The 16,178-nt window shown below is 38.6% G+C and overlaps 1 protein-coding gene across 1 annotated transcript in view; it reads right to left on the bottom strand.

The window, feature by feature from the left end:
* Positions 1 to 7,302: 7,302 nt before the first annotated feature.
* Positions 7,303 to 16,178, bottom strand: part of LOC137624557 (uncharacterized) — a 45,864-nt gene continuing 36,988 nt past the window's right edge. Inside the window, 3 exon segments of the mRNA XM_068355458.1 lie at positions 7,303 to 7,573; positions 7,576 to 8,366; positions 11,609 to 13,475. Coding sequence (XP_068211559.1) covers positions 7,518 to 7,573; positions 7,576 to 8,366; positions 11,609 to 13,475 — 2,714 coding nt within the window. The 3' untranslated portion in view covers positions 7,303 to 7,517.

Below are 16,178 nucleotides of genomic sequence, written 5' to 3'. Positions count from 1 at the left end.
GCTCTAACCTCGTGCGTCTTATCCTTAAGCAAAGATCGGTCTTCCTCACTCAAGTGTGCATGAGCTTCTCGTATTAACAATCTGATAAAATATGACAAAGCATTCTTTGACCTAGGCAAGGATGGTTTCTTAACCGAACACCATAACGTTTCAGATTGGCCTCGTAAAGGTTTAGTACGAGCTAAGTAGAACTTAAGAGCTCTAACAGGGCATAAGACTCTTTCTAGTTCATTGCCTACGATCTCCGATAAGCTAGGAATATCGAAAGATTTAGGCCAAGGACGAGAAGGTAGCTCATTTTAAGCTAGGAAACCAAGTTGCAGAGAACAAGTAGCTTTTTCTGACGAAAACCCGATGTTCTTGCTGAAGGCATGAAGCTCACTGACTCTTTTAGCCGAGGCTAAGCATACCAGGAAAAGTGTCTTAAGAGATCTTTCAGGGAGGCTGACTGTAAAGGCTCAAACCTGTCTGACATGAGGAATCTTAGGACCACGTCTAAATTCCACCCAGGAGTAGCCAAACGACGCTCCTTAGAGGTCTCGAAAGACTTAAGGAGGTCTTGCAGATCTTTATTGTTGGAAAGATCTAAGCCTCTATGCCGGAAGACCGAGGCCAACATGCTTCTGTAGCCCTTGATAGTAGGAGCTGAAAGGGATCGTACTTTTCTCAGGTATAAGAGAAAATCAGCTATTTGGGCTACAGAGGTACTGGTCGAGGATACGGAAACTGACTTGCACCAGTCTCGGAAGACTTCCCACTTCGATTGGTAGACTCTAATGGTAGACGCTCTCCTTGCTCTAGCAATCGCACTGGCTGCCTCCTTCGAAAAGCCTCCAGCTCTCGAGAGTCTTTCGATAGTCTGAAGGCAGTCAGACGAAGAGCGTGGAGGCTTTGGTGTACCTTCTTTACGTGTGGTTGACGTAGAAGGTCTACTCTTAGAGGAAGACTTCTGGGAACGTCTACTAGCCATCGAAGTACCTCGGTGAACCATTCTCTCGCGGGCCAGAGGGGAGCAACTAACGTCAACCTTGTCCCTTCGTGAGAGGCGAATTTCTGCAGTACCTTGTTGACAATCTTGAATGGTGGGAATGCGTAAAGATCTAGATGTGACCAATCTATGAGGAAGGCATCTATATGTATTGCTGCTGGGTCCGGGACTGGAGAGCAATAGATTGGAAGCCTCTTGGACAGCGAGGTTGCAAAGAGATCTATGGTGGATTGACCCAAAGTCGTCCAAATTCTCTTGCACACATCCTTGTGGAGGGTCCATTCGGTTGGAATTACTTGACCTTTCCGACTGAGACAATCTGCTAGGACGTTCAAGTCGCCCTGGATGAACCTCGTTACTAGGGAGATGCCTCGATCTTTTGACCAGATGAGCAGGTCCCTTGCGATCTCGTACAAAGTCAGTGAGTGGGTACTTCCCTGTTTGGAAATGTACGCCAAGGCCGTGGTGTTGTCCGAGTTTACCTCCACCACCTTGCCTCGAAGGAGATTCTCGAAGCTTATCAAGGCCAGATGAACCGCCAAAAGCTCCTTGCTGTTGATATGCATGCTCCTCTGACTCGAGTTCCACAGACCTGAGCATTCCCGACCGTCCAGCGTCGCGCCCCAGCCCAAGTCCGATGCGTCCGAGAAGAGAACATGGTTGGGTATCTGAACTGCCAGGGGAAGACCCTCTCGTAGGCTGATATTGTCCTTCCACCAAGTCAGACAAGACTTTATCTTTTCGGAAATCGGGATCGAGACCGCCTCTAGCGTCTTGTCCTTTTTCCAGTGAAAAGCCAGATGGAATTGAAGAGGACGGAGGTGTAGCCTTCCTAGCGAGACAAATTGCTCCAGGGATGACAGCGTCCCTACCAGACTCATCCACAGCCTGACTGAGCAGCGTTCTTTCTTCAGCATCTTCTGGATGGAGAGCAGGGCTTGATCTATTCTGGGGGCCGACGGAAAAGCCCGAAAAACTTGACTGTGAATCTCCATCCCTAAATACAAAATAGTTTGGGATGGGACCAGCTGTGACTTTTCCAAATTGACTAGGAGTCCCAATTTCTTGGTCAGATCTAGAGTCCAATTGAGATCCTTCAGACAGCGATGACTGGAAGAGGCTCTGAGAAGCCAGTCGTCCAAGTACAGGGAGGCTCTGATCTCCGATAGCTCGAAACTGGTACCCCACATTCCTGTAAACAAACCTCAGAAACGGTTGGGAATCCGGGTGTATAGGAATGTGGAAGTATGCCTCCTGAAGGTCGAGAGAGACCATCCAGTCGCCTTCCATAAATGCTGTCAAGACAGCCTGGTAGACTTCATCGTGAAGTTTGTCTTGACAATGAATACATTGAGCGCACTTGCCTCTTACGTACTCCTGCAGTGAACATGGCTGCCAAATCATGGAGCCATCCCTGAGGGACTTGTCCCTGCAGAGAACGTGGCTGTCAGATCATTGGAGCCATCCCTGAAAGCCTTGTTTATGTATGACATAATTGTACAGCAAAACTTCAAAGGCTCGAAAACATCTGTGAAGTTGACCTGTAAAATCTTGGAGCGTCTCCTGGCCAGGCGCCAGGGAGAGTCTACGAGATTTGAGAAGTCTATCTGGGCAGAGGCAGGAACTCCCAAGCCGAGAACTTCTCTCGTGTCATATCAGACTCTCGCTCTATAAGCCAATTTAAAAGAAGGGAAAGCAAAGGCTGTATCCCCCAAACTCCTCCTGGTGATAAACCAGTCGCCTAGCAAACGTAAAGCTCTCTAGGAGAGCGAGAGAGCACTAGCTTATAAAACAACGGCTTCGAAGTAGCTAGGCCTAGTGTAAGCTCTGACGTTTAGGCGAACGAGGAGCAGCAGTTACAAAAAGATCCGGACAAAGATCCTTAAAAATCAGCATGATTTATTTAAAGTCCATAGAGGGCTAAGCAGTTTTAGGCTCCTCTCCGTCTGACAGAGTCCTCAAGGGAATATCAGTAGGAGGGGGAACAGCAACTTCCTCATCTAAAGGAACCTTGTCCGATAATAGCTGAGTCTCAAGCAAGGGAGAGACCTACCGTGGTGGCAATGCTTCACAAGCAGAGTCCACACGCACTGGTGCATTAGTAGCGGACCAGGACGCAACGTCGTGTAACTGCTTGACAGTCTGCGAACTGTCAACAACAACAGGTGCGAGAGACCAGGACGCAAAGTCATGTAACTGCTTGACAGTCTGTGAACTGTCAACAACAACAGGTGCGTGAGGACGCACAGCGTCCACTCGAGACTGCTTTGACCGCCTAGACTGAGCAGTCAAAACAACTCTAGAATGCGGAGGTTGATGCACAGCGTCAAAACAAGTCAACTCCGATTGTTAGCGAACGTCCTGAAAGTCAACAGGAGCATCAGCAAGTGGCCTAACGTCCAAATGTGGCTGAAAATCCACACGAGACCGCATCGAGTGTGGTTCTAAACAACCTGACTGACGTGACTTAGCTACGCCAACGTCAACAGGACGCACAAAGGAACGTTAGGTTGGCTGAAAGCCAGGATCTCGATGAGATAAACGGCTAGGCTCAACGGACTAATCGGCAGAATAGTCTTCTATAAGGGAGGCAAGCTTATTCTGCATGTCTTGCCGTACAACCCATTTAGGATCAACGGAAAAGGTTGCGGTAAGAGACGAGGGTAACGTCTGTGACCGCAAAACCTTGCCAACAAAAAGACTCTCGGAGTCTGTGTTACACTTTTGTTAGGCGGCGAGCAGTCTTCCGATGACTGCATAGGGTCAGAGCTGTCCTAATGGCTACAACCAGGACGCTGGACCTGTCCTGAAAGGACTGACTTTCGCTTAAGGGCCTCGAAACCTTGCTTCAGGTTTCTTATGCGAAAAGCCTTCGGATGACGAGGAGAAAAACGTCTCTCTCGCCTTATGGTAGGGGTGATCTTGGTAAGATACACCCGATACCATAGAGGGAACGTTTGTTCGCTGATCAAGGCCTCTCGAACCCATAAGTCGTACGACATTACTTCTCCCCTGGGCTTGGGAGCTTGCAAGAGGTCCCGGACTAGGCGAACGACAGGCACGAACAGACGAACCCTCGGTCGCAACACTGATAACACTTTGCGCAATATCACTTTATCACTACGATTTTCTGTTTAGCACTTATTTCACTGAAATCGAAACTTTTACTGATTTCTACCTGAAGCACGCAATTCTAACCTCATCAAAAGGTAGTAATAGCGAAATCAGTCGTATAATGCAAGCACATTAATACCAGCAAAAAACAGTAAACATATTTTAAGATAAAAATTTCAGTGGATGGGGAAGAGACTAAACACTAGTTCATTCAAAACTACGTTTTCAATCTCTCACCGTACATTGCCTGGGGACGAGAATAAAAAACTAAAAACGTTTTATCCTTTCTCCCCGTACAGAGACTAGGGACGAGAGTAACTCGAGAACAACGTTACCCGCTTGAACGGAACGTTTTCTCCCCTCTCTCTCCCTCCGTCTCTATCTCTCTCTTGATTACGCACCTAAGAGAAGAGCCCACTTACGTTTCGTCAAAAAAAAACATGTTATTTGACCAAAGGAAAAAACTGAAAGGTTTTTCAATTAAAAAGTTCCTTTAAAATATAATTTAAAACATTTAAGCTTTGAAAGAAGAATGAACAAAACGTCAGAATCGATTTACTCTTTCTGCAAAGTGAAACCGTGATACTCTCTCTCTCTATCGTAACGATAGAGCGCAAACTGCGTAGCATAAATAAACTAAACATTAGTTCATCTTTGAAACAGTACGAAGACTATTCAAAGAAAATCTTTCATAAAATATCTATTAAAAAATATTCATTTAAAAAGTTTTAAATCATTAGCTCTTTAAAAGCTATTTACGATTGAAAGGGCTCAACGTTGTTTAACTTCAGTTTCCAAGTTAGGACCGCCTACTCTCAGGAAGGTCGCATATAAACAAATCATTAAAATTTATTTTTATGTTTATTATAAATGGAAAGTTAATCGAAGAGGCCTAATAAAGGCGGTGAGATATAAAATATATAGAGGAAAATCTATAATTAATTTATAACGTGATAAGATAATTGCTAAAAGCCTAAACACACTTCCGTCTAAGGGAAGGGTCGGCCATTTAAAAGTCAAAGAAAGTCCATACTCTCTTTGTCATAAAAAAATTAAATCTATCCAAAAACGAGTTCAAGATTTAAGATGAAGATAAAACACCTGCACTGCGAAAGCTCAAACCAAATTAAAGTACTTCACCAAATATGATGGGAAAAACTCCAGGTTCTACAGCGAGTACAAGTACGTCTTGTCGACACGTCGACAGAGAAGAAATTGAGTCCTTGTTTACATCGAGAGTGGTATCTGGCCGACAGTTGGCGCTGGTGGGCACACCTGCAACCTGTATAGCGATCGCTGGTGAGTTTTTATTGTATGTGTCTGTCGAGCAACAGAGTTGCAGCTATTATATATTCACCGGCTAAGTTAAATATTTAAAATTTCCTCTAGCAAAGTCATGAAACAATCTAGCAGTTAATGGCAATGAATGAAGTATTAGGGGCGCTATGTTATTACAGTCTCTGTCAAAACTATTCCTTATACTCTTGACATCACAAGTAAGTGGAGAGGAAGGTGGGTATGTATATGAACGTCAGGTGAATATAAAAAAATTTTATTATTAAAATTCCGTTTTATTTTTATGAACATACCCTGATATTCATATTGCACACTCTGAAGGAGGTGGAGAGATATAGGTAATTTATAGAATTAACATAGTACAATATAAAATAATTGAAATTCTAGACTCAAATAGTCTAGATCAGTGGTTACAAACTGCCTTAAAATGCAGTGTGAAATACGGGACTCCAGATTGTCTTTCTAGATATTTGAAATATGGTACTCCAGACTGTCTCTAAATGCTTCCTTATCTCTAATTACCTACTGGTACAACCCAAACACCATGCAAGTAAAAGATTTTGAAAAAAAAATATAAATAAACTAGAATAAAAGTCCCTTTTGTTCTTATTCTTCATGTCAGTTATCTCCAAAATTGAGGGAAGTGCCTTGGTAAATATATTGATAAATTGAGTGAACTAAAATAACTTAACAAGCCATATTGTCCGTAGCATTCTCAATACATAAACCAGGATTCTTTAAGATAATGTTTAGCAACCACCAACTTAGTATGCCAATGAGTTGGCCCTTACAATTCTTTCCAAAGGAATATTTCTTCAAAATTCAATGTCTTGAGACAAAAAAGAAAATACTTCAAGAACTGTAACCCTTTTCACTAGAATTAAAGCTTGACCAAACATGTTGAAATCCTCAAAAACATTACAGGTCTCAGAGGGTGATATTAATAAACCTCTAAATGATGACTTCCTTTAGTCAGGCACTACAGCTTCTATATCACAAAGTGCTTGGAACATTAAGTTGAAGGTACTCTGGAATGCACAGTATGACAAATTTTAGATAGACAATGTAGACTGATGCTTAGATTTGGATTAATAAAATCTATGCCAAATGGGCCATGGCTGGGAACGTGATTCAGTACCGAGATAGAACTGGTGGAAAATCAAAGAACTGCATAAAGGAGTAACGTTAAAAGACAAGACAACAAGATGAAAGAAAGGTAGGAGGCTAAAAGTGAGTGCGTCCAAGGGAAGGCTGAAACAACCTTTTAGCAATGCTATCAGTACACTGTGTGAAGTGCATTGATAGCAATATCCATGGAGAGAGAAACCAACGCTTGAAATGCACGCAATCCTGTTTTTGTTATTTCTATTCTTTTAATTTAAAAGAGCTGAAGTGGCTGCTGTCCTCATAATATCTCTATTGATAGATCGCTGTTCTACATGCTGGTCCATTTTTTCTCATTGAATAGAGGGTTCTGCCAAAGTCCTATTGCTTTTCTACTGGTTCCAGCTTATTTGCTTTATTTATCTGTTGGTTGACTTTGTAAAACCACAAGCCTATCTCAGATTAAAGATGAAAACAATAATTGCACAATAGCATATTATGAAGGAAACTAAATGATGGACCTTTTAGCAAAGCTATCGCAACTTAAAAAACAAAGGTTAATATTTCCACAGTCGGCAATAGAGGCAAGGTATTAGCAGGCAAGAGAAAAAGATGCTTCTTAGAAGGTGTGTTCACTCATTTCTTATAACAGCAATTGAATGCTGTGATTCATGAGAGTAAAGGGATCTGCAGAGGAATGGTTTACAGTTTGCAACAGTAAATGAGAAGGATAATCACAATATACCACATACCAAAGACAATGTCAATTGAGTACAGTAGATATAAGTAAAAAAATAATAAAATACTAACAATTTATTGGTTATTTTATAAAATAATTACTATCTTATAACATTTGATATTAGTTGCAAAGAATACCTATCACAGATTAAAATAAATGAATACTACAAATGCATTATACATATCTCCCTTTCTAAGTTAATTTTCCCTCCTGAATCTTCAAAATTAATCAGGTTCTACTGAAAAGACTAGCAAAAACAATGAATAAAGCAGAATACTAATTACCGGAAGATGTACGTTCCTCTGTTTTATCCGTATTAGAAATCATACTCCTACACCGAATCGCTGAAGTATTTCTGCCATATCAGGAATTGAAGTAATGGATTCACTGGAATTCTTCCTTGATCTAGGTGGATTAGAAGATGACTCACTTGAATTTCCTTTTGATATCTGATGTTTTTCTATTCTGGTCCCCTGGTCAATGCTACTACCTTCATTTGTCGAATCTTGTGAGAAAGTGCTCCTTCTCTGCAAATCTGCCATTTCACCAACTATCTTATCTTCCTCAAATACGTGTATTGGTTGATCTGTATCGTAACATCCTTCACTTTCTTGGCTTGGAGCCTCAGCCTCTCGAAATTCTACTGATAATGTCCTGCTATTCTTTGTGACATCACCTGTTTTCCTCGATTCCGAAGAGGAAGTACACGGACCTACTTTAGTAAATGAAGATGTTGTCGTCTTTGCAGTGTCAGACGGTTCTGATTTCATAGTATCTTCTGGATTTAAGGATCTGAATGAAGTTCCACTTAAACTTCTGACTGGCTTCCTCAAAGTCTCCTGACAAAGGCTGAACCCTGTAGATGATAAAGTTGAACCAGCAGTCTTCTCAGGCTTCAACGGAACAAAATTACTTTCTAATTCCTCTGACACACTTACCAAATCTTCTTGAGATGAGCTTACCAACCGAGTTGTACGAGAATAACTCTTTCGGGATATGTGTGGTGGCTGCGTCTGTTTTTCCTTCTCTGTACCTTTTCTCAACATTTCTCCAGAGTGAAGATATCCATCCAGATTTTGTCCCATCTGACAACTTTTTCTTGAATTTAAGACATCATCGGTAGTTCTGAAACAAGAAAAAAATTATTACCATGAAATCTTTACAAGTAATGTAGTAATCTCCAAGCACATTGAAAAAAGAACATTAACTAAGCTCTCATTTATAAGAAATCTTTTTATCCAGTTTTCTAGCTTATCAGACACATTTAGGGCTCATAAGTCAAAACCTTTAAAATACATAAGCATGAATTACCATTTGTTTTAATGGGCAATAATCATTAAAATCACAAATCTCTTGAAGAAATTTGTATTTATCCTAACTATACAAACCTGAGTCCTTTAATAGAAATATTCCTATTAAAGGAGAAGGGTTTTTACCTGTGCAGGATTAAAAATTGATAAGTGGGGACCAAATTTTTAAAGAGTACTCAAACTCCTTACCACACACAGCCAAAAATGTTTTACGATCAAAGCAAAAGTAGATAGAATAATGGTTTCCATCGCATGTAAATGTAGATCTAGGGTTGGTGAATCCCTTAATAGAGATTTAGCTAGAATTAGTGCATGGTGCAAATTATGGGGTATGAAGTTGAATCCTAACAAAACTCAAAGTATGATTGTAAGTAGGTCAAGGACGGTGGCTCCTCAACATCCGGATCTCAGTATTGATAATGTTTCTTTAAATATGTATGACTCTTTCAAAATTTTAGGTGTGATTCTCGACAGTAAATTTACTTTTGAGAAACATATAAGGTCTGTGTCTTCTTCAATTGCACAAATAGGCTTATTGAGAAAGTCTTTCAAGATTTTCGGTGATCAATCTATTCTGAAGAAGTGTTTTAATTCTTTCATTCTACCTTGTTTTGAGTACTGTTCTCCTGTCTGGTCTTCAGCTGCTGATTCTCATCTTAATTTGTTGGACAGAAACTTACAGTCTATTAAATTTCTTATTCCTGATCTAGATATTAATCTCTGGCACCGTCGTTCAATTAGTTCATTATGCTTGTTGCATAAGATTTTTCATAACTCTGACCATCCTTTACATTCAGATCTCCCTGGACAATTCTATCCTGTTCGTAATACTAGGCAGGCAGTTAATTCTAACAGCCAGGCCTTCTCCATCACGAGGCTCAATACTACGCAGTACTCTAGAAGTTTTATTCCAGCTGTTACCAAGTTGTGGAATGATCTTCCTAATCGGGTGGTTGAATCAGTAGAACTTCAAAAGTTCAAAGTTGGAGCAAATGCTTTTTTGTTGACCAGGCAGACATGAGTCTTTTTATAGTTTGTTTATGACATATTTGTTTTTGATGTTGTTAATAGTTTATATATGACATGTCTGTTTTGACATTGTTACTTATTTTAGAATGATTTATTGTTAATCTATTCTCTTCATTTATTTATTTCCTTATTTCCTTTCCTCACTGGGCTATTTTCCCCGTTGGAGCCCCTGGGCTTATAGTATCTTGCTTTTCCAACTAGGGTTGTAGCTTGGATAGTAATAATAATAATAATAATAATAGAAAAAAATTAACCATCCAACACAATAGTTTTCAATACACAATGAGGTAACAAGTGCATGGGATAAGTTAAGGATTACCATTTTCATAACCAACAATTCATCAATGAAAAAATAAGCACACCATTGTCACTGCTTTTACTTGATTATTACATTTTCTGCTTTGCAAGAAGTTTTTATAAACAACTGTATCTACTGAAGAAGATTGAATACTGTATTGCATTTTCTTAATTTCTAACATGCATTTACGTCTATTCTTTCTGCTTTCTTAACTATTTATTGGTTATGAATCATAATCCTTTAACCCTTTTACCCCCAATGGACGTACTGGTACGTTTCACAAAACTCACCCTTTTACCCCCCCATGGACGTACTGGTACGTCCTTGCAAAAAACTACTATTTACATTTTTTTTTGCATATTTTTGATAACTTTGAGAAGCTTCAGGCATTTTCCAAAAGAATGAGACCAACCTGACCTCTCTATGACAAAAATTAAGGCTATTAGAGCAATTTAGAAAATATATATTGCAAAATGTGCTTGGAACCAAAAAAAACGCCTGGGGGTTAAGGGTTGGAAAGTTCCCAATAGGGTTTATAAAAGGGTTAATAAATACATTTTTCTTCTAAACTTTCTTCTTTCCTTCATATATTCTAGATTTTTGCTTTATCACTCAAGTATACATGACAAGGATAAGAAACAGATCTAAAAATTACAGACAACTTCAGATGATATGAAATTACTTTCAAATTTCTCTACTCAAGATTCTGATGACATCCAAATATCATCAGTGGGGATAATATGCTTTCATTTTGTGATGACAAGTAGCGCTGAGATCACTAATTGTATAACTGGAATTAAATCTATCATACTTTTCATGATCCAAAAAGCTATACTGTACAGCTATTAAAACTTTACTTTAAATATTTACTCAGGAAAATTAAAGAACTTTTTGATCTCAGTTAACCCTTTTACCCCCAGGCTATTTGGAACTTTCCAACCCTTAACCCCCAGGGGTTTCCTTTTTTTCAAGCACAGTTTGCAATATATATTTTTTAAATTGCTCTAACAGCCTTAATTTTTGTCATAGAGAGGTCAGGTTGGTCTCATTCTTTTGGAAAATGCCTGAAGTTTCTCATAAAGTTATCAAAAATATGCAAAAAAAATGTAAATAGCAGTTTTTTGCAAGGACGTACTAGTACATCCATGGGGGTAAAGGGATGAGTTTTGTGAAACATACCAGTATGTCCATTGGGGGTGAAAGGGTTAACTGCAATGCAACAATACAGATTTCTATCCATGTAGTTTTCACGTCCTTAAATTTTACAGATCCTAAAATAAAGGTATAATTATTCACCTTTAAAATTGAAAAAAAAATCAGGAATTAAAATGTCATTGATTATAAATTTATAGCAATATTAAAAAAAAATTCTGAATTCATAAGCAGTAAGGCAGAAATACCACCTGTGTTTTACCACAATAGAGGTGTGGACCACTCCAAGAATCTCATACGGTTACATCTTTAATATCCTTCCATATCAAGAAAGACAAAATTAAAATACACCACTTTTGTCAATTAATGTAAAACTAAATCTGTCAATTAGTCTAAAAGTGATATTTATGATTATAAAAATAAAGAGGAGGTTAAAACTAAATATGCCAATCTGAATTGGATGAAGAGATGTTACTGGTCAACAAAATGAATATAAGTATTCCAGAAAATAGCTCTTTAAGAAATCCCACTTTTTCACCATTCATAATTGCATATTAACGCAACATTGGACAACATACCTTTTATCTAGCGCATGATCTGATGCAGATGGTGAAATTGTCCGACTTTCTTGATCTTCAAGTTCCTCTGATTCTTTTATCAAGTTAATCTTTTCTGCTACCAACTTCTGTTTCAGTCTTTGAATCATCTCAAGATTAAGGAGGATCCTAAACTCACGATGATAGTTCATAACTTCAAATTGAATATCACCAGGGGTCGTTTCTGCTGCACTTGACATCTCCGTTGATAACGGTGACTCGGACAATTCAACTTTAGGAGTCTCTAGCTTTGAAGGCAAAAAATTATTATCTGGACATGATGCACTAGACTCAGGTTCATTTTCAATACTATGGGTGTGGACTGGAGTACTTATAACAGTAACATAAGGGCTAGAAAGGCTGGATTCAGTTTCAGTATCAATACAAGTCTTATGAACACTGTTATTTACTCTGTGAATGTTGGGCAATAAGTCACAAGGAGTTACTATTTCTGATGATCTGCTTAGTTTTGTTGGAATCTGATCAATGTCAGGATAAAGAGGCGAAGATGGTACCTCAGAAGAGGATGAAGTTGGCAAATGAACTTGAGAACTAAAAACAGAGTCTTCATCACTTATATTCAGTGACTGTAATAATGTTTGTAAAGAACTGACAGTAAGCCCTGAACCCTCAACAGTAGAAGCTGATATTTGCATTACTTCATCTTCTCTTAAATCAAGCAATTTCCTCATGTAGTATTGTAACAACTCTCGTTTTTTCAATTCAAATTTATCTCGCTTTCTTAGAGGCCTCCGTCCACTTCCTTCCTCGGATCCCATCTCCTGTATGTAAGTAACTGGGGTCACTGTAATGGGAGGTCTTCCATATTCTCTTCCATCAAGAAGCCTCTGGATCTCTTTTCGTTTCTGCCGAATCTTTTCTAAATTGTGATTATATGCCTCGAGCCCTGATGGTGGAATGCATGAAGGCAGATTTAAATATTCAGTGCTACAACTATGACTTGCATAACTTGGATGGCCAGGATATTTTCTAGTTTGTTCCGAAGGATCAACCATTGTTGGCCTGATAGGCATGCCTGGTATTGCTTCAGTACACTCACTACTGGTGCTGTCACTACTAAAATGAATTTTCACTTCAATGTCGTCTGAGCTATCAGGAACCAATGTTCCTTCTGATGAAGGATGACTAGATGTAGTATCATATTCTTCAAGCCTCCTTCTTTCGTACTCTCTCTTTTCTGGCATCAAATGTGCAGGTATAGTTTCCTTAAAATGAATATCATTAGCTTGTTCAGGTCTATGATAGTTAGGTAGCTCATTGCAAACCTTAGGTGAAAGCCTGTTATCTACACGTGACTTTCTGTGATCCAATATAGGCCTTCTATGATCCATAGGTGGCATTTTGTGTTCCACGGGTGATAGTCTACGATCCACAGGAATATCTTTATGGTCCACAGGCAATGCTCTATGATCCATTGGTACTTTATGATCTACAGTCGATAATCTGTGGTCTATTGGTGATACAATAGGAATGGTAGGATGCCTTTGAGCATGATCTCTTTCTAAACTAGTTTCTTCACCAACTACTACATCACCAGACATAGTAGATGTCAAAATTTCAGGTCTTGGCTCTGTCTGAGATAAAATACTACTCTCCCTTCTAATTTCTTGAGAGGCCATTGCATCATCATCCACTGGAATTCCCGAGTCATCAGTAATTTTACTATCCCCTCTCGAACTAATCTCTTTTTGGGAGCCATGAAGCTCACGAAGCGCACGATTTACTAAATGTCTATGTTTTCTAATTTCCTCCTGCAATTCTCCAAGTCCTTGTTGATTGTTGCTATGAGATTCTGATTTATCAGCAAGTCCTGAATCATCTGTAGTTTCTGCAAAAATATAACCATTTAACATAAAATTCAACAAAATAAAATGACAATTATACAACAAATATAATATATATTGGATTGATAAAAATTTTTATTTTCTATTCTGTAAAGACCAGAAGGGCAACATTTTATAATACTCTTTGAGCATCTAACTATTCTTATAGAGATGATATTTTTCTAAAAAAAAAACATGTTGAGCAGTAAAAGTTATACTCTGATCATATCGAATCTCTCTCTGATTTTCAAGGTCGAATCAATTTAAATACAAAAATAGTGTCAAGCCATTGTTGCACTGCTTACACTATATGTCCTTACACAATGATAAATACAGGTCTATATAATTTTTTCTATTTTCTTTGTCAAAAAAGGAAAATGATTCAAGTTGTACTAAAAATATTAAAAGAAATATTTCAGGGCCAGATGCACAACAAAGTATGCCGAGTATAGTTTTCAAATTGCCCACCATGCAGGGTCAAGAGATAAAGCAAACTTAGTTTCACATGTTAAAATACTAACTCAAGGACAAACCCTGGATCAATAATGATTGTAAACATGCTTATTTAGAGAAACAGGAGGCCTATCTTCTTTGATATGAAATTCCTCATTCCTGTTCTCCCAAAACTAAACTACTATAACTACTTCATCTTCTTGATCCTGTGAGACTTAACATGCTTGCTGGATCTGGAGGCTTAAGGTGTAGATCAAAATGGTATTTTTGAAAGTTTTTTGTCAAAACAACTAAATGGTTTTGCTGAAGGTAATCGTTTACTCCCCAGTTTGCAGTTTGGCTTCCACAAGAGCCTTGAGTGTGGTCAGGAAGTTCGTATGAGTGGCCTTCATTTTAGTGCTGCCTTTAACAATGTTTATCATGAGCCCATTGTTAACAAATTTAAACAGATGAGGATAAGTAGGGTTTTTCTTAGGTAATATATGGTGTTGCTCAGGGTAGTATACTTGACCCATGACTTTTCATATTACATATGTATGATATATGCATATTGCATATGCAGGTGAAGTTACTCTTTTTGTATTAATTTCATCCCCCCATGTTTGCTGAATCCATCTATAGGGATATGGTTCATATCATGAAGGATATAGCTGAACACTTGTCTTACAAACCTCAAGAGTATGATTACAAATAAGCAGGTCAAGGATAGTGGCTCTTTATCATCCCATTATTTTCATTGATAATGTCTCCTTAACAGTATAAAACACATTTAACATTCTATGTGTAATTCTTCATTGCAAATTTCCTTTAAAGAAACACATCTAACCTGTTTCTTCTACAATTGCAGAAAAAAATTATAAAAGTAGTTATTTTTCTAACTATACAAACTTGAGTACTTTAAAATAGGGAATGTCTTTAGCAGAGTGGGAACAGTAGTTGAAATTGTTAATGAGATATTTTAGTTAACATGTGATGATCAAGGGTATGTAGCCCGGCTCACCAGCATATCAAACTCTTCACTTGCGAGTTTCAGCTCAGGACTATGGGGGGTTTGAGATGGGAAGGTTAATTTTGAAGGACTAAATTTTGTATAGCTAGGAAAAATACAAATTACTTTTAAAATTTATTTGTTCCTAGGCATGTACAAACCTTTTGTCCTTTAAAATTGAGAGAGTCAATTATTGGTGGGTAGGATGTCCTCTTAGAACTTAAATAGTTTTCTTCCTTGGTTCCATATGGAAGAGAACAAGAAGACTCCAACAATCTCCCATCAGCCCATCATAGAGGAGTATGCTGATAGGATCTGACCAGTACTTGCTTGGTACCTGATACTTTGTCAAAGATGGAAACTCTCTCTGCCAAAACAGAGACACAGGCTGAAATATGTTATTTTTATTAATAAAATAAATTTTTGAATATACTTACCCGGTGATTATATAAGCTGCAGCTCTGCTGCCCGACAGAAAAACTCTACGGTCAAAATACGCCAGCGATCGCTATGCAGGAGGGGGTGTACATCAACAGCGCCATCTGTCGAGCAGGTACTTAGTACTCCATGTAAACAAAGAACCAATTTTCTCCTCGGTCCACTGGGTCTCTATTGGGGAGGAAGGGAGGGTCCTTTAATATATAATCACTGGGTAAGTATATTAAAAAATTTATTTTATTAATAAAAATAACATTTTTCAATATTAAACTTAGCCGGTGATTATATAAGCTGATTCACACCCAGGGGGGTGGGTAGAGACCAGCATTACATGTTTACATTATTATGAGCTAAGTATTTTGTATTTCATTTTAGCAGTTATTCAAAATAACAAACATAAAATAAATAAGTACCTGGTAAGGAAGTCGACTTGAACAATTACTCTGCCTTTTTAAGTACGTCTTCCTTACTGAGCCTCGCGATCCTCTTAGGATGCTGAGCGACTCCTAGGAGCTGAAGTATCAAGGGTTGCAACCCATACTAAAGGACCTCATCAAAACCTCTAATCTAGGCGCTTCTCAAGAAAAGAATTTGACCACCCGCCAAATCAACCAGGATGCAAAAGGCTTCTTAGCCTTCCGGACAACCCAAAAAACAACAATAAAAACATTTCAAGAGAAAGATTAAAAAGGTTATGGAATTAGGGGAATGTAGTGGTTGAGCCCTCACCCACTACTGCACTCGCTGCTACGAATGGTCCCAGGGTGTAGCAGTTCTCGTAAAGAGACTGGACATCTTTAAGATAAAAAGACGCGAACACTGACTTGCT

This window comes from Palaemon carinicauda, chromosome 31 (genome assembly GCF_036898095.1).
Source record: "Palaemon carinicauda isolate YSFRI2023 chromosome 31, ASM3689809v2, whole genome shotgun sequence".
NCBI lineage: Eukaryota > Metazoa > Arthropoda > Malacostraca > Decapoda > Palaemonidae > Palaemon > Palaemon carinicauda.
The sequence above is the reverse complement of the archived record's forward strand: the minus strand, read 5'-3'. Positions and strand labels throughout refer to the sequence as shown.